Raw genomic sequence first — 26,581 nt, 5'->3', positions numbered from 1 at the left:
CGCTCTCACACATACATAAAACGAGTGTGTGAGTGTGTGCGCGCAACTTTAGTCATGTGTATGTGAGAGAAACATTTGTGTGCGAGTTGTTAGTACAGTGTATGTGTGCGAGAAAGATAGCATTTATGTACGTGTGCGAGAAAGATAGCGTTTGTGTGTGTGTGCGAGTTAGTACCGTGTATGTGTGCGAGAAAGATAGCTTTTGTGTGTGTGTGCGAGTTGTTAGTACAGTGTATGTGTGCAAGAAAGATAAAATGTGTGTGCGTGAGACATTTTAGTAGTATGTATACGCAATTTGAGTATTTTTAGAGTGTGCGTGATACTTTTTTGGAGTGTGCGTGGTGTTTTTTTGAGTGTGCGTGATGTTTTTTTGGAGTGTGCGTGATGTTTTTTAGAGTGTGCGTGATGTTTTTTAGAGTGTGCGTGATGTTTTTTTGGAGTGTGCGTGATGTTTTTCTGAGTGTGCGTGATGTTTTTTTGAGTGTGCGTGATGTTTTTTTAGAGTGTGCGTGATGTTTTTTTAGAGTGTGCGTGATGTTTTTTTGAGTGTGCGTGATGTTTTTTTAGAGTGTGCGTGATGTTTTTTAGAGTGTGCGTGATGTTTTTTTGGAGTGTGCGTGATGTTTTTCTGAGTGTGCGTGATGTTTTTTAGAGTGTGCGTGATGTTTTTTAGAGTGTGCGTGATGTTTTTTTGGAGTGTGCGTGATGTTTTTCTGAGTGTGCGTGATGTTTTTTCAGAGTGTGCGTGATGTTTTTTAGAGTGTGCGTGATGTTTTTTAGAGTGTGCGTGATGTTTTTTGAGTGTGCGTGATGTTTTTTAGAGTGTGCGTGATGTTTTTTAGAGTGTGCGTGATGTTTTTTAGAGTGTGCGTGATGTTTTTTGGAGTGTGCGTGATGTTTTTCTGAGTGTGCGTGATGTTTTTTAGAGTGTGCGTGATGTTTTTTAGAGTGTGCGTGATGTTTTTTAGAGTGTGCGTGATGTTTTTTTGGAGTGTGCGTGAGTTTTTTGGAGTGTGCGTGATGTTTTTCTGAGTGTGCGTGATGTTTTTTAGAGTGTGCGTGATGTTTTTTAGAGTGTGCGTGATGTTTTTTTGGAGTGTGCGTGAGTTTCTTGTAGTGTGTGAGAGACAAAACATAGATTTTGTCCTAAACGGCCCCTCATAGTCGGCTCCACCTTTACTCGCACGTGAAGCTCCCGACATGCGCAGTGGTTTCCTCTGAGCGGGAGAAGATGTATCTGCCATGAAAAAAAGTTGTCACTCGTGCATTGGACAACGCTGTGACCAAAGTCTGCATTGATATGACATTCAGGAACAATCTGATTCTTCTGGACGGATCTTTACCGATTAAATTTATTTTAGCTCTAAGTATTTAATATCTAGGTGTTTTATGGGAATGTGGATCTTTCAGATCAATTTGAGAAGCAATTTTGATAGGTAAAAGTAAATTTTTTTGTGTCACGTTGGTCTTCTTGGGTAGGTGGTCTTGACTACAACTCTGCTACGTGGCTCCTTGGTTGCCTGTCCTCTCACACCCACCTTCTTTCCATCCCCTTTCTGTTGGATTTCTTTCAAAATAAATGCCACCAGTGGCAAAAAAAAGTGAAGTTCATGTTATGTTAGGACAGGAGACAAGATGTTTCCATCCCTGAAATTATGATGCATAGAATCACATATCTAAGTCTAAACTATGTTACAGAGAGTTAACATAATAAAAACATGCTTTATCTGTGACATTGTTCATTAAATGGCACTTTTCTAATGTATTAAAATTAAATACGATCGGTACACTTAATGATGTTAGCGATTAGGTAATCCATTCAGCAAGTACTTTTACTTTTAATACTTAAGTATTTTTAAAAGCCAGTACTTTTTTACTTTTACTTAAGTACAAATGTTAATGTAGTAGTTTTACTTTTACTTGAGTACATTTTTGTCTGTGTATTTGTACTTAAGTACATTTTTTGAGTACTTTCTCCACCACTGGCTGCGGGTGATAGCAATATTGAAAGGAATTCCTTCTGCAGCTTCTGTCTTTAGTAAACACGCAAAGGCAAACAGCTGCAAGGATTCGGGGTTTATTTTTAAAAAAAGGGGAATTGAATGTTCCTGTGGACAAACAAAGATAAAAAGTTTCAAGTTCCAGCATCAAAGAGTTGGATATCAGATAAACATTGACTTTTTTTTGTCCCTCCTCTGGCACACAAACTGAGAATGCAATTGAAGTTCTGGCATTGTGTTCCAGTGGCCTGTCAGGAGTTTGCTATTAAAAATAAAATAAAATAAAAAAAGGAAGAAGTGGAAGCCTTAATTTGCTAGTTGCGTGTTTGCTGAAGAAGGTCTCAGAAACCATTATTTTAAAAATAAAATCACTGTTTCCTGTTGACTGCTGGTTTGGCGTTAGAGGTGGTCTAAGGTGGAAGTGGACTTTTTCAGTTTAAGTTTAAAAAAGACAGGTTGACAAATACACCAGTTGTGTGCTTATAGTTTTAAAAGTTATTATGACTGGATCATATATATAAAAAATATTTAAACTTTTTTTTTGCATTTTTGCTGGGAAAATATGTCACGCACACAGTAATCTGTCACACATCAGCCAGTAATTGCCTTTTTATATTATGGTTGCATCTGAATCCAACATTAAATAAGAGGTGGTGCACAACAGAACAAATTTATAGGAAGTAAAATAACACTTAAAAACGTTTACTAAGCGCTAATTATGTTTAAAGAACAAATTAAATTGAAAGTAAACAGATTGAACTTATGAAAGTGAAAACAAATCAAGGCAAAAACACAGAGTTCAACGCATATTCAGATTAGGAGGCATGTTCAGTCATCACGTTTACAGACGCTCAGTGTTTTTCTCTATGTAACGCTTCCTGTGGAGAACATTCAAATGGTATAGTTTGCTTTTTGTGTTATGCTACGTGCACAATTGTGCACATCTCAACTACATGTCCAGTTGTGCATCATTCTGAGTAACAAGTACGTGCCATCAGTCCTGATGGGTTGTTTCATTTGGCAATCTTTTCTTCTCTTCTTGCCATTTAATAAAAGCAGCTGCATTGAACAAAAGGGAAGATTTATTTAGAGCTGTAACCGAAAACAACTTTTGAGGCATGAGGAGTTTGGTTTTTGCCATGCTCACAAATCAACTGTTGGGCAATAAAATGGTGGTGGTGGTGGGTGGGTGGGTTGTGTGTGTGTGGTAAAACAAAAGTGGCATTGTGAAAATTTCAGTACAAGAAAGCAGACAAATAAAGTAAAAGAGTTTATAGTTAGAAGGAAGAAGAAGTTGTTCTCCACTTTTTACACTGCCTTTCATGATGCATGAGTGAGATACATGGCCAGAAGGAAATCTCTTAATGGTTTTGGTCTCCCACAATCAGGAAGTATTACTACCAGCATGCTCTGTGCTTTCAATATTTATAAAATTTCACACGGGTTCAACATGGCGCGCCGTCTTTTGATGCTATAGACGATTGGAGCGCTAACAAAGCTAACCGTTAACACTATATATATTTTCTCCTAGCTCCTTTTAACATTCTTTCTTGCCAACTGCCTTGCCAGAACCCATTACACTCTCTTATATCTTCATGGGTAAGAAGTAAGTGCTAGCAAGAATTTCCCAGTTACATCATCCTGAGGCTATGCAATCATGGTGACTGATTGCATTCCTAAAAGAATTCCCCCTTTCCCATGTGTTTTCAAAAGGTAGTGCAGGAAATCTAGACCCTTATGGGAAGGAATTCTTTTCCCTGTGTTAGAGGAAGCAATTCGTAGGTGTCCATTTCATCCAGGAGAATTTTAAAGACTTACACATTAGATTTAATCATATGACATAAACAGAAAAAAAAAAAAAACATGGAACTAAAACAAATAATAAACCAAAGTCTTAGTATAAGAACATGGATATGAAATAATTTGTTTCCAGACTATTTTCATGGCTTGATATTTTATTTTATTACAGAGGAACTTGTTTTGTAAAACGTTACGTTGGGATGGACACATTCATTCAGCATGTTTTTACAATGTAAAGTCTGAGTAAATAGCTTAGGAAAACTAAGTGACTGAAAAATACTAAGGTTAGTTTTCCTCAAATTTGATTCGTTTAGCCCGAGTCAAATTTTAATTTAATTCATTTGGAGGAAATGAATTAAATTTCCTCCAAATGAATTGGAGGAAATTCATTTGGAGGAAAGATAGTCATGAGATACACCTCCAGCTGTTTTTACAGCTGTATAAATATCCCAGTCACTACAGTCTGTCAAGGAATACTGGCAATTTTGTGCGCCACAGATGCTAGCGACCTGGTTAGCTTCAGTTTAACACATCGCGGAAATAGCAGACGTTAAATGGGTTGAAACCGAGTTTACTCGGCGGTTTAGTGTTAAGCCATTAGCCCCATTAGTGTGGATGTTCTCTTCCCGCCACAGTTCCCATCTCTCGACACGTACAAACCGTGAAAACCAACCGTGACAATAATCCTGCTGCCAGAAATGCTAATAAAACTACAACCATGTTTGGTCATGAGGACGTCTGCCGAGGATTTATGCGGAGCGAGATGTTTGTACTGGACTGTTTGGAAATGGGCTGACGAGCTGGATGAGACTCACGAATCCAGAACGTTCCACTTTGATTGGGAAAATGAATAATAATAATCAGATGAGTAACGAAGTTCACACGCAAGTAAAAGCAGTCTCGTTATTTATTGCAAACACAAACATCTCGCATTAGCTGTCATTTTCTCCTTTGAAGCCCAGGAAGCCAGCTGGAAAACAGAAAAGCGGGACACGAGGAGAAAGAGAGAGGACCAATCCAAACAACAGAGGAATGCTTCCAGTTCGGCACGCTGCTGCTCTCGGTTCTCCCACTCGCCTGCCATGGTATGTGTAATTACTCCACAATTAAAGTGCCTCTGCTTGTGTCTCAGTGTGAGAGAGAGGACCTCATAGGGCTCGGTGACCACACTCAACAGTGTCAACAACGCGGCCTGGACAGATGCAGGCAGTTTCGCATGAAAAAAACAAAACAAAAACAACAACAACAACTCAGGCAGGGTGTGAAGTGAAGTGGTCAAGCCTGTACATAAAACAAAACATCACAGTTAACGTTTACATGCCACTGATGCTGAGGATAACAGGTTTTTTTTCTTTTCAGATATTTAGCTTTGGTCTTACTGACTTCTTCTCAGTCTGTCACACAGTTGTTCCATACATATAAGATTTCTGGCAACTCACTTATTCTCTGCTGTCTTGGTCCCCGTTTTTTTTTCTTTCGTGTCCATAAAAGTGCAGATATTCAGAGCATTGTTGTCTATGAGATGCATAGTAATCACTAAATCCACAAGGCACAAAACACATAGGAACACATACTGATGCAGAAAACATTCAAATGCACAGAAAACACTTTATACAGTTAATACGCATTCATTGACTTGTGCATAGTTTAACGGCTACATATTTAGGTTCTGATGAGACTTTCCCAACATTTCTCCAAAGGGATTGTTTTTTATTTGATTTTTTTTACTATTTTTGCATCAAACCCAACAAACCGTAACCATAAAAAGTGTAGCTGTTTATTTTTATGGGTGCACGTGCTTTACAGGGATTGCGGAAAAAGTTCCACACATATTTAGCCTTTCAGAATCTACGCCCTGAAGGTGTTACTGTCTATAGCGCTTGTTAAATGCCATTCATGTTGAGACACAGCGGACTCCCTGCCCAAAGCCTAGACATAAAAAGTAAACAAAATAAAAACTTCACTGGGGAAAAGTGAAGAGCTAAAATCCCTAGCTAGGCCCAATTTGAAAATGCATTTGTTTTTCATTACCTTTTACTGCTACATGCAGTAACTGTAAACAGGGAGCACACCCCATTTATAAATGGTAGGGATTTAGGTCTCATTTCCCTCCCCCCGCCCAAAAAACCCAATGTGGTTTCTACCAGGTTTTATTATTTTAAATCTGTTCTCAAAGACAATTAACACCTTTATTTATTTTTGAAATAAACAAATGCAAAGCTGAGATGGAAAAGTTGCGTACGTCGGCCCTTTTATATGATTTGGGAGGAACAGTTACAACCAGCTGCATCTGATCAAATGCACTGGAGTAACAAGGCATTGTCAGTGGTGACTTCCTGTGTAAAAGCAGTAAACGTCAGCAGTTTGCCAGCCGAGTGTTGACGCCAAGAAGGAAAGACGGTGATCACCTTGGGTGCGCAATTCTTGCCACCATCAGTTTGGGTAGAGTTATAAGGCGATTTACAAACAATTTGAAAATTATTACTGTATAATGAAAAAAAACATCAGCAGAAAACTTTCCAGGAATGAACGTCCCAGACAATAAACCCCAAAGATGCCAAAGTCCGGCCAAATAATTCTCAGAGAAATTGTGGAAATCTACGATCTCCATGTTGGGCATTTTCTCATTACTCTCTATGTTCGTAAATAGAAATTCTGCGTTCGTATCTTAGTCACCATTTTGATAAATAACACATCTAGATGTAAAAGATTAACAGCGTGTCTAGGATTATTATAACCGTGGTAACAGGTGGAGCGTTTGTGAAATGGGTGGTCTGTGTTGCAGCTACATTTCATAGCAGCGATGTGAGGTATATTCTTGTGTAAAACTGAATACAAACTATTCTTCGTCCTCTCTAACCTGACCCCTGGTTTCCCAAACTCCTCTTGGCTGCAAGTAAAATCTAAGAGTTCCAGGAATACTTAAAGGCTTACAAAATTTCTGCAAACCCTAGCATTTAACTTGAGTTGTTAAATTAGAAACTGAAGCTCTCCAGGCAGCAGAAAAGCTGCCTGCGTGCCAGCTACAAAACCTCCTGAAAGTCAATAACGTCATCATGTGCTTTACTGAAGCCATTTTATCCAAACAAGGAGAAAGACATGAAACCAAACCATCTGACCTCTGGTCAAAAATGGGGCATGTGTCATCTGGGTTTGCGTTCTGACTCAGACAGCAGCAGGTTGTTGAGTTTAATCACAATGTTGGCAAAGTCAGTGAGCTCCACAAAGTCCGAGGTGACGATGTTGACTCCGTCCACTCCTGGCCGTTGACTCTGAACCCAAGACATTATGGTTGGCAGGTTTCTAGATTGATAAAAAGCAGACAGGCTATTAGAGACAACAAAGTTAGAGCTATCTTCAAATCCAAACATGCTTTATTTGAAGCATGTCGGAACAGAAGATGGGTTTAGATAAACCTTTGATTTTCTTTTAAGGAAATTAAAAGTTAATTTTCTCATTCTGGTTAGTTATACTTGTAAAAACTGTTGTAGTATATACTGTTAAACTTTAATTTGGTCAGTTGTTTGTATTGTCCTTTTAGCTTTTTTTTTAACCTGCTGTTGGTGTTCTGAAATATATGATAATGTGGGAGAAAACCTATCCAAAGAAAATAAGCAAGCTGCATCTCCCACACTCTTGCCTTGGAGTCACTCCTCTGCATTCCTTCGTTTTTCATTCCTATCAGGCACAACACATTCAGAGACAGACCTAATGTGGCTGTATCACTTTAAACATCCAAATGTATTTCCCCCTGCCACAGCCTAACAGAACAAAACCTGGAAGCTAATGTGTTTATCTGCTTGCGGTACGCAATTGTACTTCCCGAGAAGTGCAAAATTAGATCACCTCCCGTCTCCGTACAGTCCATTCGGGATGATACGCCGCAACGTAACGTGCTAGTCTCATATTTTTCTTATCTGAAGGAATGAAGAATACTTTCTCTGTGTCAGGATTTCAGCTTCATTTAGAGCTTGCTTGAAGGCTAGAGGAAGTAGATCCCTGGAGAGTCAGTGCAGCCACATAACGTTTCTCAACAAAATAACTGAGATATATCTGAGGCATGACGTGCAAATGAGAACATCTGCGCCTTGCTTTGTGATCGTAATCGATGCATAGACAAATATACCATTTATGTGAAGCAAGATGACAATGTGTGCACATAGCATGATGTACATGATTTAAAAATACAACAACAATGTAACTAATTTATGTAGTTTGGTGCTTACCTTTCTACCAGGTATTCACGCAGTCCCCACACCAAACCTTTGGCTACAGTGTTGGCCGTAGGAGTGAGAATGGCTTGGGTGACATGGAAGGATCCCTGTTTGTTTCTTTCTTTTAATGTGGTTTCCAGAAACTAAGAGAAAGTAAAATAAAAGGAGGGGGAAAAAAAACTTATTGAGAAAGAAAATGAGCATACGAATTTTGTTTGCACGGTTACGCAAGGATGAGCTGCAAACGTTGGCCACAAAGGCTTCATTTTAGGTAAGCAGAGAAACAATGTGTTTGAGACACGGAGGCATGCAGCAGGGGAAGAAAACATTGTAGTTGGGTGACAACATAGAAAAGACAGAGTAAATGGTTCTGATTGCCATGTAAACCCAGAAAGTGGCAGAAGATGATCTCGTTCTTAGATTTGACATTTGGAACGTAGATTTAACTCCAGAGACGTTTCATCATTGCTCATTAACTGTGGACAATCCAACATTATCAGAGCCTCTCATCTCAGGTTCAAGTACAGCATCTCTTTAGATTAGGTCTGGACTTTGACTTCTCATTTCTAAACATAACCTTTACTCTCATTTAACCATTTTCCCTGGCAAACTTGTTTGTGGGCTGATGGGTGTTATTCTCCTGTATATGTGATTTTTCTGTTTTCTACTTCCAGGTTGATATGTTTATGTTTTATTTTACAAAACAAGTTTAGTTTTTCTTTTGTACCTGCTGTGTATGCATAGTGATGTTATCCTAATGTGAGGGTGAAGAAGCAACAAAAGAAATACTGTGGTCTTACTTGTATAAGCTTGTTGGGCTCAGTGGTGTTTGCCCAAGGAGCAGGGATTTTATTTCCAGGCCACATCACAGGGATACCTTGAGCTGATGGGTGATGGTAGAACACAATGACCTGTAAAGAGGCGAAATAATTAATAAGATATTTGTACCTTAATATATTAGTTTACGACTCTCTCATGAGATGCCTGAATTAAGTCCTACCTTTCCTTTGTGTGTCTTAAAGAATGAACCCCACTTCTATTGTTTAAGCATTACTACCATTTCCTGCTCTGCAATATGTACATTTTTCTTAGCATTTAATCATGAGACGTTCATCTGAAGTAGTTGTGAAAACAAATGAGATACAGAAAATTAAGTGTCCTGAATTTGACAAACGTAACAAGGAGAAATGCTGCCCCCTTCAGGTACTTAAAGCACAGCTCTACGTTTACTCATCCTCTCCTTTTCTTGTCTCCTGCACTATCTCTGGTACCTCTGCCAAGTAGGCTAAGTAAGCAAAAGATTCGGGTCACAGGACAAGTAATGATAGTAGGCTATTTTCATCTGATAGAGCCCTGGACACGCTCAGTAGTAGCAGCCGCAGAAATGTGGGTTTTCACAGAAACGGTTGCCAGTCTTTCATATCTATTTACATGCGTATAAATGTTTTGCGCATTTACAAGGAGAAGAAAAAACAAACAAACAAAACAAAACAAAAAGAACAATGTACGTTAATAATAAAACCAAAAGATAAAGCTTGTCTATGAGAGTTTGGTGAAAAGATTTTGTAGATTTTGTAAATCAGTAGTGAAGTCAAACAGAAACGACTGCGCTTAAAGTTAAAGTCGGAGAAAAGGGAAAGTACAGTTGCAAGGCAGAACAAGTGTTAATGGGATGACACCCACCTCTAATTCCTTCTTAGGAATGTCAAAGACAGCTGGGATTACCTGACATTCATTGATCTGTCCACCACACGCACACTCACATGTTGATTCTCTCATACATGCATTAAATTCACTTTTCAATGAAGCTGTTGTAGCACTTGACTGGAGGGAAAAAAAAACATCCAGATTAAATGTTCTGCTGCAGTGTTCCGGTCTCACCTGGTATTTCTTCTCCCACAGGTAGTTCAGAGTAATGTTCTCCACTGCGCAGTCGCTGCACAGCTTGCTGCCAAACACTTCCTGTAGCATACGGATGAGGTACACATGGTGATCTTCATCCATCGCGTAGTAATGATTGAAGTCCAAAAACACGACCTTAATCCAGAATGGAATCAACAATCCATCTAAGCGTTTATCTGCGTTATAAAAAAAAGATACTGAAAAGTAGTGATTCTTACCTCTTTCTTGTGTCTGTTCAAAAAGGAGTTAATTTCCAACAGGCCGTCTCTCACCTTTACAGACAGATTGAAGACAAGCCAATGATGAGTGGATGGATGAAACAAAAAGTCTGTTGCTAATGCAGGCAATGAATAAACTCTGCTTCTTGTTTGACCACAGTTTTAAACCTCCAAAAGTGTCATGCGTTAAATTAAAAAGTAGAGGCAAAATCTCAAATTTAATAAGCAGTTTTCTAAGCAAATTCAGCAATGAATAATACCTTTTATAGAAATATCTTTTAGAAAGGACACCTAGCCAAGCTCAGAGAATAGACTTTAAATACTGTTATCTTATAAATCATTGAATGGCTCAGCACCACAATACATTAAAGATCTGCTGTTGTTTTATCAGCCTTCCAGAACTCTCAGGTGTTCTGGTTTTGGTCTGCTCTGCATCCCCAGAACCGGAAGAAGCAAATCTGGAAGAAACTTCCAGAAAATTTAAAAACAGCTGAAACACAGTTTCTTTAAATTGGGGCTAAAAAACAACAAAAAAAAAACTGGTGGTTAACGTTAACCAACATATTTGATGTTCCTTGATGAGTTTGATGATGCCACTCAACAAAATGTAATTTGTGTCACTGATTTCTCAATTGGTGACTGTATGCAATTTGAATGACTTTTTATTTTATTTCAGACAAATAATGTTTACAGCTAAGCTCGCCGTTTGATCGCTACTCAGGCTCATCTCCATGCCCTACTTAGTGGAACACAATACTGCAAGAATACCATTACTCTTGCAAAAAAAAAACAAGAAATCAAAAACAAAGACAAACTGTTAAAATAAGCTGAAAAATGGTGAAACATTTATCTGGTGAAACATATTTGAAATAATAAATTAAGCAGTAATTGTAAGGTAGTGTTGGCATCTGTTTTTTTTTTCCTTTCTCGTCTTTACTCACTTTGTGTCCAAAGAGGCCATGGATGAAGTAGATCTCATTTCCAGGCTCACCTGGTTTAGAAGACACCCTGAGATCGAAGTAACGAATTCCTGCATCTAATTGCTCCCTGAATGTCAGGTTCTGGGGAATAAAAATAGAATATTTTAGAAGAGGCTGCAAATCCGTACATGGAAGAACAAATATTCAAAATTGTAACTTTTCTGTATTTTGAGATTAGTACCTGTGTCATTGACCACTTCACCATGACTTTCTTGGCTAGTACGCTGAACATGGTGGCTAGGTACTTTACATAAGATTTCTGATCAGGGCCCACCGGGGCGTGCACATCCACCCAGAAGGTGAAGGAGTCATGAGAACCTGGAACAAAGTATGAAACATGTCGCTGCTAACGAAACGTGCATGACGTGGAGAGGAAAAATTGCACCTGTATGGAAACTGAGGAGCAGACGAGGCAGATAAAACAAGATAAAAACAATGAAACTCGGGAGGAAAAAAAAATGCTTGAGTTGGAGTTTGGTTTTTCTGGATAATTGGTCCACGACTTCAAACCCTGAACGGACGAAGAGCTCAACTCTTCTTCGCATCAGTCATTCCAAATACACAAGGCAATAATTACATTCCTTTCAACCCTGTTGTCAAATTTTCCATCTCTTCTCTCCTGTTCTATCCCTAACTCTTTCTGCTCACCTGGCACAGCAAGATGCTTGAGAGGCATGGCACTGAGTATGGAGGGAAGCGAACCCATCCAGTCGGCATGGACATTGCCAATCCCAGCAGGTCTCGTCCTCATGTCCCTCAGTAGGCTGCCTGCCAATGTCCTGGTCAGGAAACTGTCCTTTGGTACAAACGCACGCCTGCAAACGGATCACCGTGTGCTTCCAGCAGGTAACAACCACAGCAGGTCATCATGGAATGTTGCAATTAATTTATTTCATTGCAGTGTCAAAAAAAAAAAAAAAAACCTCTACTTTGGTTGTGACTCGATTGCGTTCGGTGTTCCTGACCATTTGTGCTATCTCACACCGGCATTGCTGCTCATCCTTAATGAGACCGGCAGGGAACTAACGACCACAATAATCCTCTTAAGTCCATTTCCACTTGTTACAGCCCTCTTCCCCGCCCGGCCTGGTGCGTCTGAGCTTAACCTGTTCTTTGTGTGTGCTAGAATCATCAATGAGACGTACAGACACCGGTAAAAAACTACTGGAGGTGAGGAAATTGCCTCAGATCTTCATTATTGTCCAGAGTCAGCAAATACTGATGTGTGGATGGGTTAGATGACTGTGCATAAAGCACTAATCTGATCACATGGATCAGATTAAGACAGCCACATAGTTGATGTAGAATGACACACCCAACCCAATTTCATCATCACATATCGTATTTCTTCTGGCCATGCTATCTTGGAAACTCGAGAAAACTCACTTTCGATAAAGTGCCTCGCAAAATGTGATGCTTCTTAAACTATTGGAATTGTATGTGATAGATCAACGCCAAGTAGTACATCATTGGGACAGAAAATGATACATTGTGTTCAACATTTAACAAGAATAAATAAATAAAAGTCTATTGAATGCAATGTGAACAGATCCTTCAGAGCAGTCATCAGACGCTTGACCAGGGGTGACCAGGTCCAGTCCCTGAGAGCTACTGTCCTGCAAATAATGTAATGCTCCTGTTGCATGACAGTTTACTGCTCTAAAGTAATGGGTTATAAATGTTTTCTTCACTGAAAAACACGCCAGCAATAAATCTTAGGCTCTGAAAAGAGTGAAGGGATTATTTAAGTCCACAAGGGGGCGTCCTGAACTGTCCCACACCAAAGACTGAGCTTGAAAGAGAATTAAACCCAACCATAGTTATTGTTTTAGTGTAATGGAGAAAATATGTGACGTTAGTTACACACAGAAAAACTATTTGTGGCTTATGATGATATAAAAATATAATAAATAAGTTCTTGGCTTGCTTATATTCTGTATTGTTCAATGGACTGAGAGACTGCTGTGATTTTTTTCCCCTCCATGTATGGGAAGCACTGTGCTGCCATGACGCTGTGACATAATTCAGGATAACAGCTGATAGCTGACAGAAGGTTTTCAGGTGGTGTAGCCACACTAAGCTGTCGTTTGCATGTTAAAACACAATTTGATCACTATGTTGTTTTATGCAACCACTGAACATTATCGGTTCAGCTTTACTACTATTTTAAGTTGATATTTTGATAAGAGAAAATTGAAAAGTGGAGGAAAATTCTGTTTTTGTTTTGTAATTTTATACTTTTTTTATAACTTTTTTAAAGTAAATGGATCATAGTTCAAGTAAGGGACATGAAAGATAATAAATATGGTTGAAACGAGATGATTTTTCGAGAGAAAAGTGGATCTGACTGGTGGTTTCGTTGATGGCTGAGCGTCTCTGCTTCTGTAGAGATCACAGTTGAAGTTGGTAATGATCTGCACAGCTCTCTATTCTGACCAGTAAATAAAGTTTATTTAGTTCAGAAACGTCAAAACGACAAGAAGTTCATGATTTACATTTAAATTAAATTCAATCTGAACATTTAATTAATATCTGTTGACTTATATTTGCAAAGAAAAAAAATCAAAGATAAAGAAGAATGTATTTTACAAAACTTTATTGTACATTTTTAAATAAGCAATTTACGAATAAACTTATTTAAAGATGGATCAAAAAGACATCTATGGACAGTGAAGAGTTTTAATACATTAATGGCACATAATTATTACATAAGTTAACTACTGGCATGTAACACTCTTCACTTCTTATCAAATAGCCCAGAAGATTTCATACAAAATATGGTTATGACATTTGTTTTAAAAAAAAGTGTCAAAATAACTGAAGTTTATAGTGCTGTTGGTTCCATTGTAAACTAAAAAGTAAATCACGCTGCGCCATTTACTGGTGTAAAATCTGTACTGCGTTCACATGATGTAAATCTCTTAATATGTCAATTTTTCCTAACCCTTAGGCGTGTATTTAGTGGTAGGAAAACTATTCACTTCCTCTTCGTTCTCGAAGCAGTTTTTTAAGAGGGGTTGGAGGGCGTCAAAATAAAATAAAAAATGGAAATGGGCTAAAGCTAGTTAATGGTTTTAACTTTTGACATTTTCTAACATGTCGTTCAAAGGTCATAAAGGGGGATGGTGGCTATCTCCTGCATAACTTTAGACATATTTGCTTAAAAATACATCTTCGTCAGGTTAAATAAAAAAATACATATGAAATGTCAACATAAATGTTAATTATCAGTCACACATTTCCTAACGGACGATCCCCACCGGTCCCTCCTTGAAGGACAACATTCCCCACAAAGCATTGCGCCTCTTGTCACCTGGTAGCCGAACAAAGGGGTCGCGTTTGTGTGTACGTTTCCATGGAAAGGAGTCAGGCGGACACATGCACGCACGTAGTTTATCGTGTGAGCTGTGATACAGATACTTCGTCCAGTTTATCAGGAGCTATCAGCGGAGCCAGACAACGGCTGCGGAAACGAGCGACTGGTGAGTTTAAAAAACACACAGAGGAAAAACTACAGGGAGTCACCGCTTACTGATAAGAAGCAATGGAGAAAGTGAGCTGTTAGAAACGGACATGCCAGAAACTAATTTCTGGTGTGTGTCGCTATTCATAGCAATTCATAGCGGTCACTATGAATTGTGTATAGTTGCTTGACAAAACTGTCTAAAGAAGGACAGTTTATTTGTTTGACGTGTCGGTTTTTCAGGAAGGCATGGTTACTGAATTTGAATAAGTTCTGATAAATAACGTTAATATTATTTATTTAATTGAGCATTATCACATGAAGTAGTTTTCTCCCCCCATTACGCGGTCAGGTTAGTATCTGAGTGTAACTGACCTTGATTAGCTTCAGAATGTCATGTATTCTGGGTACATCTTAATTCCTTTTAATCCCCTCCACAGCAGATTGCAGGCCAGCAGACCTCTGGCCTTTATTCTCCTTTGGCTGCTCATTGTTTCAATGTGACCAGGATAGAGCTGGAATTTGTTTCGAGAGACTACCTATAATAATAAGAAAGATACATTGAATTCCTGATGAGTTGCACAAATTATTCTTAATTTTGGAGATGAGTCACACTATAGTAGGGAGTTTTATAATTAAATCAATTTTACATAGCCTTTGTCCACATCTTATTTCTCTGAAGTTAATTTTTATTGTGTAGCCAACACACGACTGCTATTCATTGTGTTTACTCTATTCTAGTGAAATTTTGTGAAACACCTATAGTGTATATTAGACAGTGATTCTCCCACAAAAACAAATACACTAAAAACTATAGATTTTTTGTTATTTCTTGACCTTCAGGTGCCTTTGTTATATGATAAGCATATAGTTATGTGTATGATAAACATATAAACTTATATAAGTATATGTGTATTTTTAGTGGAATAGAAGAAACATTTTATTTATTTCCTTGAAAGACTGACCATAAGTACTTTGGGACTTTTTTTCTTTTGTATACATACAGTATTCTTTGTAGCTTGGCAACTGTTAGAAAAACAACAACAACAATAAATAACTGTCAATTTATTTTTCAGCATGCCTGATTATTTTAGCCAGGATACAAGTTTAAGTTTTGTTTGAGTTGTATCCAGATAAATCACATTTTTATGATAAGTCAAATATGAATGTGTTCTGCAAACTAAAATACTTAAGAAAAAAAAAAAAAGCTTGAGGTTTGGACCAGTAAGAACAAATTTAGCTGCTCAGGAGTATCTTGTGTTGCAACAAAACACTAACAGCTAACCTGGGGGTGGCCATCAGTGTTTTCCAACTAAGATTGGATGAAGTGTATTTGCTCCTCCTTTGCAGGCTACCAACCAGAGTAAAAAACCTAATGTTATAAAAAGCAGAAAGCAAAACATGCCCAATATTCTGTGCAATAACTACTTGAAAACTACAACATTTATTCTGTTTTGCTTTTGTTCTGAAGTCTACGGATCCAAGTCAAAATAATACGTAAATGTTATTGATAACAATTATAAACGACAAGCCTCTCCATGTTATTTCAACAACAGTCTGTTTCCATTTTTAAATAAAAGCAACTATTAATTTCTGGCACTGTGGCGCAAGCTTTAAAGGGAAAATGAGGTTTATTGTAAGGGCTCTGTAGTTGTTGTCTGTGTAATTCTGAAGGAACCTTTAGGGTGGGGGATTTTCCTCCACATAACAACCAAACAGCGTGATCACTATACCCCTTGGCGTCGATCAAATCCTCCTGCCAGGCAGGGAGCTTGGGGGATATTGTGGATGCCGGTAAGCATGTTGGTGATGTAACAAGCTATTTGCATCTCCCATGGACTAATCCCTCCAGGACTGGCTGTGTCATCACCCCGGGGTGATCCTGTCACATCTTCCTACACGACTAAAGTGCTGCACACCTGATCCTCCTCTTCCAGGCAAAAAACAAGAAGTGATCAGAGCATCATCTTTATCTCTCTTATAATTCAGATTTCTGAGATTGTGGAAGGTGATTAGGAGTTTATAAATAATGTTCCATTTACAATTGACATGTTGCTAATAGATTTCTTTTGCTTTTTTTTTCATTTTCAGATGCTTCTTTACTACAAACTTGACTACATCACCAAGATACGCCTCCTGTATTCATGGACAAGCAACTACAAGAAGACCTTTAAACTCCTGACTCAGTAGATGTGGAACATTTTCTCTGGTTGAAGATTTTTCATTTTGGAATAGAAGAAGTGAAATCTTTTGGAGGTCAGACCAAACATTAGGTCAAGTGAAGAAAACGGGGAAGTAATTTGAACTGCTATATCAGAGCTGCTCACCTAACGCATAAAGAGAACCGAGACGCTGATGAAACAACTTTAAGAGAAGATGAATCGCTACACCACCCTGAAGCAGCTGGGTGACGGCACCTATGGCAGCGTGCTGATGGGGCGAAGCAACGAGTCTGGAGAACTCGTGGCTATCAAGAGGTAGGGATTTCATCGCTTTCTTGTTAAACCCTTAGAAATGGTTATCTAATGCAAAAATTCTGAAGTTAGAATAGAATAATATTTAGACAGATTAATAATATGACACATTCACATATCAATATTTTTTCGACAATGATTATTTTGACTGCAGGAATGTACACAAAAATTCAAAACAAGACGTATAACATGCTCTAATTGCTTTTATCTGAAAACAGACGAGCAACAATTGTTGATATTGATGGTAAAAATGAGATAATTGCAGTCTTGATGTTATCTGTATTGTTTTTATTTTGATATTTGACACTTGTACAGCAGCAACACATAATTTTAATTGTGCAGAACATTATTCTTTTCTGTCATAAGTTCTTTTATAGTGTAACGTAAGTCTAACATCAAGGTGGCAAATTTGATGTTTCTGCTTGCCTACAGATAGAGCCTGCAGCTGGTTTCTTCGCAGATGCTTCACTTATACAACACTTATATTAATTGTTGTTTTAGATCAACATTACCTTAATAAGAGTAATGAGATGCCCTCCTTTTGCTTTTATAATATGAATATCCTCATGTTTTCAAAACCAGAAATATTTCCAAACATTACTGCTTTGCTATGTTTTCTGTATAATCTCAGAAATTTAGCACGAATAAATCCAGTGACATGTAAATCTTTAAAGTGGAGCTTTTGTTATATGAAATATCTGTGATATTCTCAAGCAGTCATTGTTAGCAGATGTAATATAAAACTATAGAATTAGGCCCGGGGTTAATTTTTCTATTTCAGCTTTCTTGCGATCAATAGTGCAAACAAACCAGTAGCCTACATTTCTTTGTCTGACACGCGGCTGCGGTGTTCAATAATGGACGAGAAACCCGGGAGATGGGTTCACTTGTTGATCGTTTGGTTACCATGCAAGATAATACATGTGGTGACGGCGAAAGGCAGTGAAAGTAGAGGGTGGGGCGTGTCAGGTTCCTGATATTGTGGACCAGATGAGGAGAAAAGGATTTGTGCTCACTCTTTAGCTCTTATGTAATTCCAGAGGGTGGGAGAGATATTGTTGATTTGAGAGGATAAACCAGAGCCAGCTGGCACACTGCTTCCCATGCGTTGGCAACCTATTATAATAACACTGGCAAATTAATTAATGAAGTCCAAATGTGAAAAAAAAAGGAATGTTTCACAGCAAGAAGAGTCACTGTGGCTGTAAAATCTTGGACCCTTGAAGCTTTGTTCTTGGAATAATGTTAGCTGCAACTTAAGACAGGTCAAAAGGACTAAATTATTTAGAGAGTGACACAAAAGACATAGTGCTATTACTGTAAAGATAATAATAGTGCTGTGCTGCATGTTCAAGATAAGATAATTTCTTTTACTGCACATCTCATTGTTTTTGTTTATTTCCCGTCTTTCCTAGGATGAAGAGAAAGTTCTACTCATGGGAAGAATGTATGAATCTAAGGGAAGTCAAGGTATGGATGGTCACTGGTATCACTGAAAGATGCAAGAAATGCGACACACTTGATCAAGAACCATGTGTCATTGCTTGAGACTGAAGCGGTTTTACAGGAGCTTCGGTGTCAGTGTGCCGATTAAAGATGGAAGTCAGAGAAAAAGCGTGGACAAAAGCGAAATATGTTTTCTGCGGATACTTACATATTTATTGAATTCATTCAGTGCTGTTAATTACAGCTCTTTAAGAGAAATCGACATTATCAGAAATCCGTATTAAAAGGTGATAGATTTATAAAACCAGCGTTGAAGTTCACCACAAAATTGACATTGCATCTTCTAAGAATGGTGCATCCATCTAACAGAATTGTCAATTTGTTGTTAATGTACATGATTTTTTATTTATTTTTTTTAACACTGTCTCTCTCTGTCTGCAGTCTTTGAAGAAATTGAACCATGCGAATGTGGTGAAACTAAAGGAGGTTATCAGAGAGAATGATCACCTCTACTTTGTTTTTGAGTACATGAAAGAAAACCTGTATCAGCTCATGAAGGACAGGTAAGAAGAGGAAGAACACAGTCTGTGTACTGACGGTTTATAGTGATATTACAACATCAGAAATATCTGGATCACAAAAAAGTATCTTAAAATGTTTTAGACAACAGGGTTTCCCTCAGTGTATAATAAGCCTGGCGGGCCACCAGGCTTTACTTGTGCCCCCACCAGGCTTAGCATTGTTAATTAATAATTTTTTTTTTATGATTACCTTTTTTAAGACTTTATAGTTGGTTTTTATGTATTAGTCTACCAGTCTTTCAAAAATGAAAATGATATTTTCAAATTTCCTGTCAACATTTTTTTTTAACTCGAAATCATGGCGGGTGGCTGGATGACTGCCGTAGCGGCCTGAGAACCGGCCTTAGCAAGTTTTCTCGGGGAAATCCTGGACAAGTATTATTACTATTGGGTGTTTGTTGTCTATGTTTCCTTAGGAATATTTTAACACATGGAACTATGGTCACATATTTCCATTTCCTAATGCATTGTAAAAAAAAAAAAAAAAAAAAAAAACATCAACAGCCCTCAGACTTGAGAGACTCATCTCTAGAGACCTTGATGTTTATGCGAGTTAGTGTGTATGCTTGCAGAGCACAGTTGGGCCTTTCCAATAAATACAAAACATAGACAAGAGAATCTGTTCCTAGTGTTTTATAATCAAAAAGAATAGTCAACTAAACATTGCTCTACAAGAGAACTATATTTGTGATGAATTTTTGTCTGCCTGCCCCTCAAAATGAAATGTCAATTTGTATGTTTACAGAAGAAAATTGTTTCCTGAGTCAGTGATAAGAAACATAAGCTATCAGATTTTGCAAGGCCTGTCATTTATTCACAAGCACGGTAGGTGTACCGTGCTGGGGTCATGCTTTCAGATCTTGTGAGAGCGGCTTCATTCTGCAAGATTCAGTGTGAAAGTATTGGCATTATTTTCAAATCTAAATTCCAGAGGAAAATTGCGACACTGCATTAAGTGATTTTTCCAAAGAACAATAGCTGGATTGTTTTAAGTGCATCAAATTCTTGCAGTATGTGAACCCTCCATAACTTGCCTGATGGAAACATTTGTCTAACTTTCTGATCTGTTCTTTTTCTATGTGATGAAAGGATGCATGGATGCTCTCACTTTTTATCTTTAGGTATTAATTGCTTTAACTAGATGACATCATCACAACATCACAAATAAGAAAGAAAATATTTCATACAAAAGCACTCATGTGTAAACAATCCACATTTACCGCGGATTGGTTTGTAATAGTAATGGTAGTTTTAATAGTGTATGTTAGAGTGACTGAGTTAAAGTCCTGACCTAAACCCAGTTCAGAATATGATGCAACGTTGTTAATCATCAAATTTGAGTTTTAGCGGATTTAGAAAGAGGGGCCATCACTACCTAAATGTTTCAAATGCATAAAGAACTGCCACAAAAATTGGGTTAACAAAGTATTCACTAGTATGTAAAAAAATAATGTCCAAAGCCACATATAATATCCGTGCCTTTCACAGGTATGAACTACTTTATGTCGATACATGACAGAAAGTACAAAAGATGCTTTGAAATTTTGGGTTGTAATGTGACAAGTTATCCAAAAAAAAGCTCAAGGGTTGCAAAAAATTATTGCATAAAAGCACTATAAACATCCAAGCATCCCTCCATCCAAAATGCATGCACCTTTCCAGACTTCTCTTTTCTTAACATTTTTTCTTTGATTTTCCTTGTATCCTTTTTTCTCTTTTCTTTCTCTTTGATGTGCTGTTAGAGAGAATAAGATGTTCACAGAGAATGAAATTAGGAACATCATGTTTCAAGTGCTGTCTGGGTTGGCTTTTGTGCATAAGCATGGTAAGGGGCTTTGTCATTTTTCTCCTTTGGAAAAAAGTAACGTAACCTTTTGCTTTTTTAGGTTTGATATATTTCATGTAAACAATCTTGTCACCATGACCCATGAGAAGGAATACATTGCATATGCAAATACATTGGCGTTATTAGGTATAGCCACTAGGTATGCCCAGGCTTTCCCTTGAATAAAATTTATAGACGTACAGCAAAATATATCTTTTGAGGTCATTAAACACTTTCACCCCTTTGGCTATATTTGATTGATTTACAAACAGGTGATTCCATTATCTAAATATGGGAGAAATTTTTCAGTTTCCTACAATACGCAACCTTCTGAACTCGTATTTCGCTAGAAATGTGGAGTGATTGAAATATTTGCAGGTAAATTTGTGATGTTTGATTGTAATTGAATATTTTATCAAAAGCGAGTTAAGCTCATAAGACTGGAGGTAAGCGGATGAAAAGATTGTCCGTTTTGGCCCAAAACACGAAAATAAAAACTGGATTTTGCAGATATTATCTCACATTTAAAGCCCAGCTGACACACAGTACATTTGTCTAGTGCAGGAATGAAAGTGAAATGTAGTAAACTTTTCTAAGCAGGGAGTAAATTATTTTATTTTTCAGCTAATCAGAGAGTGGATTCAAAATATTTCCTGTCATATTTCATCATTATCTTGCTGCCTGATTATATGAGTTATAATTTCTTCCAGGTTTCTTCCATCGAGACATGAAGCCAGAGAACCTGCTGTGCATGGGTCCAGAACTGGTTAAAATAGCCGACTTTGGACTGGCCAGAGAGATCCGCTCCAAACCTCCTTACACAGATTATGTTTCAACAAGATGGTAAAAAAAATTTTGATTTCCTGCATTTGGAGAAATATGATGTCAAAGCAGTTGTTTTTTTTTTTTTTGCCAAAAAACTTACATTTTTAAAAATTGTATGCTGATTTAAATCAACTTTTATATTGAGGTATTTCTGGTCTGCATCAAGGTACCGCGCTCCTGAGGTGTTGCTAAGGTCGTCTACTTACAGCTCGCCTATTGATCTATGGGCTGTGGGATGCATCATGGCTGAACTTTACACCCTTAGACCTCTTTTTCCTGGAAATAGTGAAGTGGATGAGATCTTTAAGATCTGCCAAGTTCTGGGCACCGTTAAAAAGGTGAGGAATTTCTGGACGGAAAGAGGTGGAAAAGACTGCCCTAAATCAAGCCTTTAATTTAGCTGCTCCAGTAAAGTTATTGCTATTTTATTGGTGTTACTATGAAGATGTTTTAAGACAGCATTGATCAGCCCTAATATCTATATTTAAAAGGGTGGGGTGGTCCTTTATCATTTTATCCAATTATTAAGAGCCAATGTGGGTCTTAATTGCGACACCAAAATTGCAGGTTACAAACCCCTGGGTTTGAGGAAGTAACAAAAAATATAGAATTATTTTATATTTTATGTAACAAAACAGTTAAATGCCCTTTTAGAAATGCCTTAAAAAAGACAAAATGTGATAGGCAAGTTTTTCTTTGTTGTTTTTTTTGCACTTCATGATTTGATTATCTTTACAATTAGATGGATTGGCCAGAGGGACACCAACTGGCATCTGCCATGAATTTTCGCTTCCCCCAATGTGTGCCGACCAACTTGAAGACCCTTATTCCAAATGCCAGCAAGGAGGCTATTGCACTGATGCAGGACTTTCTGCAGTGGGACCCTAAGAAAAGGCCCACCGCTGTACAGGTAGGCGAAACTAAAGTGCTGACGTAAACCCTTCTGACGCCTCAGTCCAGTGTTCATGCTTTTCAAATTGTGTATTGGTAGTAACGGTTTAACATATTCTACCCGTTCTGGTCTCTGCCCGGCAAGGCCTTGCGGTACCCTTACTTCCAAGTAGGCCAGGTGTTGGGGCCTCGTCCTCAGAGCCAAGAGGCGAAGAAGGTCCAAGCTCGTCCGATGGTTCAGAAGCAGCTCTCTGAGTCAAAGACGGATCCCCAGCAATCATCGTCAGACTCCAAAGCTTCCGCATCTCCAAGAAACTATTCGCAGCATCAGCCTCTTCAGCAGATCCCAATGCCTCAGGTTGACAGTAAAACCGACGGCATCAGCCTCGCAGTGAGTAGCCTAATATGATTCTTTAACACCTCTGTATGGATCAAAACATAATACCCTTTTTTTTTTTCTTTTTATCAGAAGGCGACATCAATGGGCAGTGAAAATGCTGTGGGCGGCAGCGGGATGGGGCTGCTGAAGAGTGGTCGTCGTCGCTGGGGTCAGGCAGTATCCAAGGCATCAGACAGCTGGGACGAATCCGACCAATCGGAGACCGCTGCCTCCAACTCCAAGAAACCCACCCTGGGGACTGCAGAGGGGGATAGGAAGCAAGACCACTGCTCACAGTAAGCACTGCAATGTGCTAAACGTGTGGCAAATTCCAGTTATGAAGCACATCATTGTATTGTTGATAAAATCGTAACAATGCAGCTTATTTAGAAAAAACAAACAAAAAAAAACTTTTTTTTTGTTTTATTATTAATATTTGAATTTGTTTGCAGGCCCAAAGAGCAAAAACCTCTATATTCATTCAGCACAGTTACAAAAATTCCCAGCAATGTTAAAGTTGGCCAAACGGATTATAATCTTCCTGGATCAGCTGCACGGCAGCACTATCTTGGCCAGTCTCGCTACCTACCAGGTAAGACAAATGGACAGCCTTCTTTGTGGCCAATAGGAGCACAATACATGAAAAAAAAAAAAAGTCAAATATTAAATAAGTAGTTTTGTGGCATATGCACTACTTTAACACATACATTTATCAGTCCATACATCCACCCATTACCTAAACCTGCTTGTCATTACCAATGCTATGTAAAATATTTGTTGTTTTAAGGTTTAATTGGGAAGAGTCAGATTTCCTCTGGAGAGAAGGAGTTGGGTGCAATGACATTGCGGGACCTGTGGGAGAACTCCTCAAACGCTGTAAATAAACCACTTTGCCCTATTGGAGGAGGGTTAGCCGTCACCAGAGCTAACGCAGGTAACGACAGCTAATGGCTAATGCAGAAATGCTACATGGTGTTTTGCAGACTCTGAAATTACTTTAACATGTAGATACATGTAATAATGCTATTTCAAAAGTTGAAATGGTCGCATTGCTATTCATCTCTTACATTCACAAGTTACATTTTTAGCCTTTGTACTTCTCAGTTTTGGTGTCCCCTTTTGTGACTCCAATGTGTAGTAAATGTATATTTCAAACAACAACATTTATAAAGTTATGTTTACATTAACAAATAAAAAAACTATAATGTTCTGTTGCTCAACTACAGTTGTAAGGCTTGTTAGCAGCTCTACTGTCACACCACTCAAGCTTTGGGTTCAGGGCTCCAGAAGTGTTAGGGATCTTAATGCCTACCTTTTTAGAGTCTATAGTATAAGCAGCCACATAATATCTACCCCCTTTACCTTGCCTGCCTTTCTTTCACCTTGTCTTTTCCTTTCATTGTGTATTCATGAGATTTGGTCTGACTGTTGAAGATCAAGTGCTTCTTAAATGACCACTAACTGTACCCACCTCTCTTTTCATTATTTCCTTCACCTGTCTTTGTTTTGCTGTTATTTCAAAGTATTTCTTCTTTTACAACTTTGTTATCCTAAATCTTTGTTTTTCTACTTTCCTACTGCCTGCATCACTTCTTCCACTCTTCCATTTTGCTGTGTGATTAGAAGAGAATGCCACTAAATCGGTGGATAGCACCCCAGAGAAAACTGTTGTCAAAGAAAGAATATTGGAGAAAATTGATCTGTCTAAAGGTACTTCTATTAAATTGCTTATAAGTTAAAAAATAGTGATACAAATGCAGATACATTTCAAATTTGCATTCCATTAATGTACAAAAGTTATATGCAATTTAGGGAAAGTGTGATTAAATAGCCAGAGTTGTGACAAATCCAACCTAAGTCATTCAAACCGAGACTCAAATAAATGTAACTCAAACAGCTGCGATTTCAGTGTTTTTTTTTGTATATAATATTTTTATTCATTTATTGTTCATCTGTCTGTTTTATTCTAGTCTAGGCTAGTTGAGTCTGTATTAATCAAGCTACACAGATTAAATACACGCTGTTAAAATGTGTCTTTTGTTTCTTAAAGGGAACTTTGTGAGCACCAAGTACAACCTCTCCAGCGGCTACATCCCTTCTTTCCAGAAGAAAGAGGTTGGGACGGTGGGACAGAGAATCCAGCTCGCCCCTTTGGCTGGCCAGCACTCGAGTAAGAATTTCATCGGTTATTTGTTGTCAGATGGTAAAAACCTTCCACACCTGTTTGATTCAAGCTTGCTTCTTTGTCAGTGACACTGTTCTCTTTTTCTAGTCTATTACTTTGCACCTCTCTTTCAAAAGTTATTCAACCCTTTTCTCTTATTTCTTTACTTCAGTCAATCTTTCTTCTAATTCTTCTCCTGATCATAAAAAAGAAAAGACCAAATCTACAAAACTCAAGCCCATTTCCAACTCTTCACTGAGTGAAACTAATGAAGGTACTCGTTTTGTAGCTACTTGTGGTGTTTTTTTTTAATTATTAATTGGCTTATTAAGTCATTGAATATTTCAGTTGCGCATTTCTATATTTTTTTATTTTATATACCTACTCTGATAAAAAAAAAAGTTATATTCCATAAATTATAATATGGATCCTGATCAGGTTGATTAGCTTAAAAGTAGCTATTGAAAGTAACCTTTCAGCAGGTAATAAACATACTTTTCATTAAGCCCACATTTCTGTATTATAAATGTTTTCGTCATATGTAATATTCCAATCTTAAATGTGGTTTTCATAAGCCTAACAAAATCCTCATAATTAACAGGAATAAAGGCTTTGAGATGTCAATCTATGTGTAGATACTCTATACAATGTGTCTCACTTAATAAATTGAGTTAACTAAACTTTTCAGTAATATTCTAACTCGTCAAATACGTACGCTTATGTGTTGCTTGTTGTAAATTGTAAGTAGAAACACAACAGTCTGCCGGTTCCCTTCAGATTTCGAGGGCTGGAAGAGGCGGGCAGACAGGACTCAGGTGAAGGGCAGCAGCTTTTCGGCATTGGGGAAGACGTCTGGTAATCTCCTGAGCAGAGCTCCTGCGGTGCAGCCAGTTCACGGCCGGGTCGACTGGACGTCTAAGTACGGCGGAAACCGGTAATCCAAGGAAACGGGGCACAACGACAGTCTGCTGTCCTTGGGGTTTGTGTCCTCGTCTTTGATAACTAAATATAAATGCTGAGCAGTTTTTGCCACCTAACTCGTCAACCACGCAGGATAAATACGTCACACCAATATGTGGTAAACCAGCTTGTACATGTTTGCCAATACTGCTAGGGAGTCTCAAAGTATTCTTTAGGGATCCAGTATGAGCAAGTCCAATTGTTAATGCTTGCATATGTTTAAGTATTTGAATGCATCAGAGAGATGTACCTTTTTAAAAAACTTTTTATTTTGTTGTAAATAACCGTTTGTCAAGAAGTCTGTAAAGCTAAGTTCTGTTTTTGTTTTTAGGTAACAGTTGTGAAGGATTCTCTTGATACTGTAGAGCAACTCTTGGACTCTTTGTATCATGCAATGAAAAAAGAAAAATGTAACGTTTTGTATTTATTTTATACTAATAAACATGTAGATGTTCAAGG

At 38.0% G+C, this 26,581-nt stretch overlaps 2 protein-coding genes across 5 annotated transcripts; one reads left to right on the top strand and one right to left on the bottom strand.

Moving 5' to 3' along the window:
- Positions 1-4,689: 4,689 nt before the first annotated feature.
- Positions 4,690-13,043, bottom strand: plcxd2 (phosphatidylinositol-specific phospholipase C, X domain containing 2). Its single transcript, XM_008438702.3, has 8 exons — positions 11,763-13,043; positions 11,296-11,432; positions 11,076-11,195; positions 10,135-10,188; positions 9,896-10,051; positions 8,815-8,925; positions 8,027-8,157; positions 4,690-7,103 (listed from the first exon to the last, which is right to left on the bottom strand). The coding sequence occupies exons 1-8, from the start codon at positions 11,863-11,865 to the stop codon at positions 6,944-6,946; spliced, it is 972 nt and encodes a 323-aa protein (XP_008436924.1). The 5' UTR covers positions 11,866-13,043; the 3' UTR covers positions 4,690-6,943.
- A 1,360-nt stretch (positions 13,044-14,403) lies between these two features.
- mak (male germ cell-associated kinase) lies at positions 14,404-26,579 on the top strand. Of its 4 annotated transcripts, none has more exons than XM_008438707.2 (17): positions 14,404-14,596; positions 16,669-17,054; positions 18,467-18,521; positions 18,939-19,060; positions 20,821-20,903; positions 21,614-21,746; positions 21,895-22,066; positions 22,471-22,638; positions 22,765-23,010; positions 23,089-23,294; positions 23,451-23,590; positions 23,786-23,932; positions 24,622-24,708; positions 25,049-25,168; positions 25,335-25,436; positions 25,940-26,096; positions 26,454-26,579. In XM_008438707.2, exons 2-17 carry the CDS (start codon positions 16,954-16,956, stop codon positions 26,455-26,457), a joined length of 2,043 nt encoding a protein of 680 aa, XP_008436929.1. In that variant the 5' UTR covers positions 14,404-14,596; positions 16,669-16,953; the 3' UTR covers positions 26,458-26,579. The 4 variants fall into 4 exon arrangements, with proteins under 4 accessions (XP_008436929.1, XP_008436927.1, XP_017157426.1 ...); XM_008438705.2 differs by having other exon boundaries at positions 14,407-14,596; positions 25,940-26,141; XM_017301937.2 differs by lacking the exon at positions 20,821-20,903 and adding an exon at positions 19,824-19,903 and having other exon boundaries at positions 14,409-14,596; positions 25,940-26,579.
- The last annotated feature ends 2 nt before the right edge of the window (positions 26,580-26,581 follow it).

The sequence above is a fragment of the Poecilia reticulata genome, chromosome 20 (assembly GCF_904066995.2).
Source record: "Poecilia reticulata chromosome 20, P_reticulata-male-v2, whole genome shotgun sequence".
Taxonomy (NCBI): domain Eukaryota; kingdom Metazoa; phylum Chordata; class Actinopteri; order Cyprinodontiformes; family Poeciliidae; genus Poecilia; species Poecilia reticulata.
The sequence above is the reverse complement of the archived record's forward strand: the minus strand, read 5'-3'. Positions and strand labels throughout refer to the sequence as shown.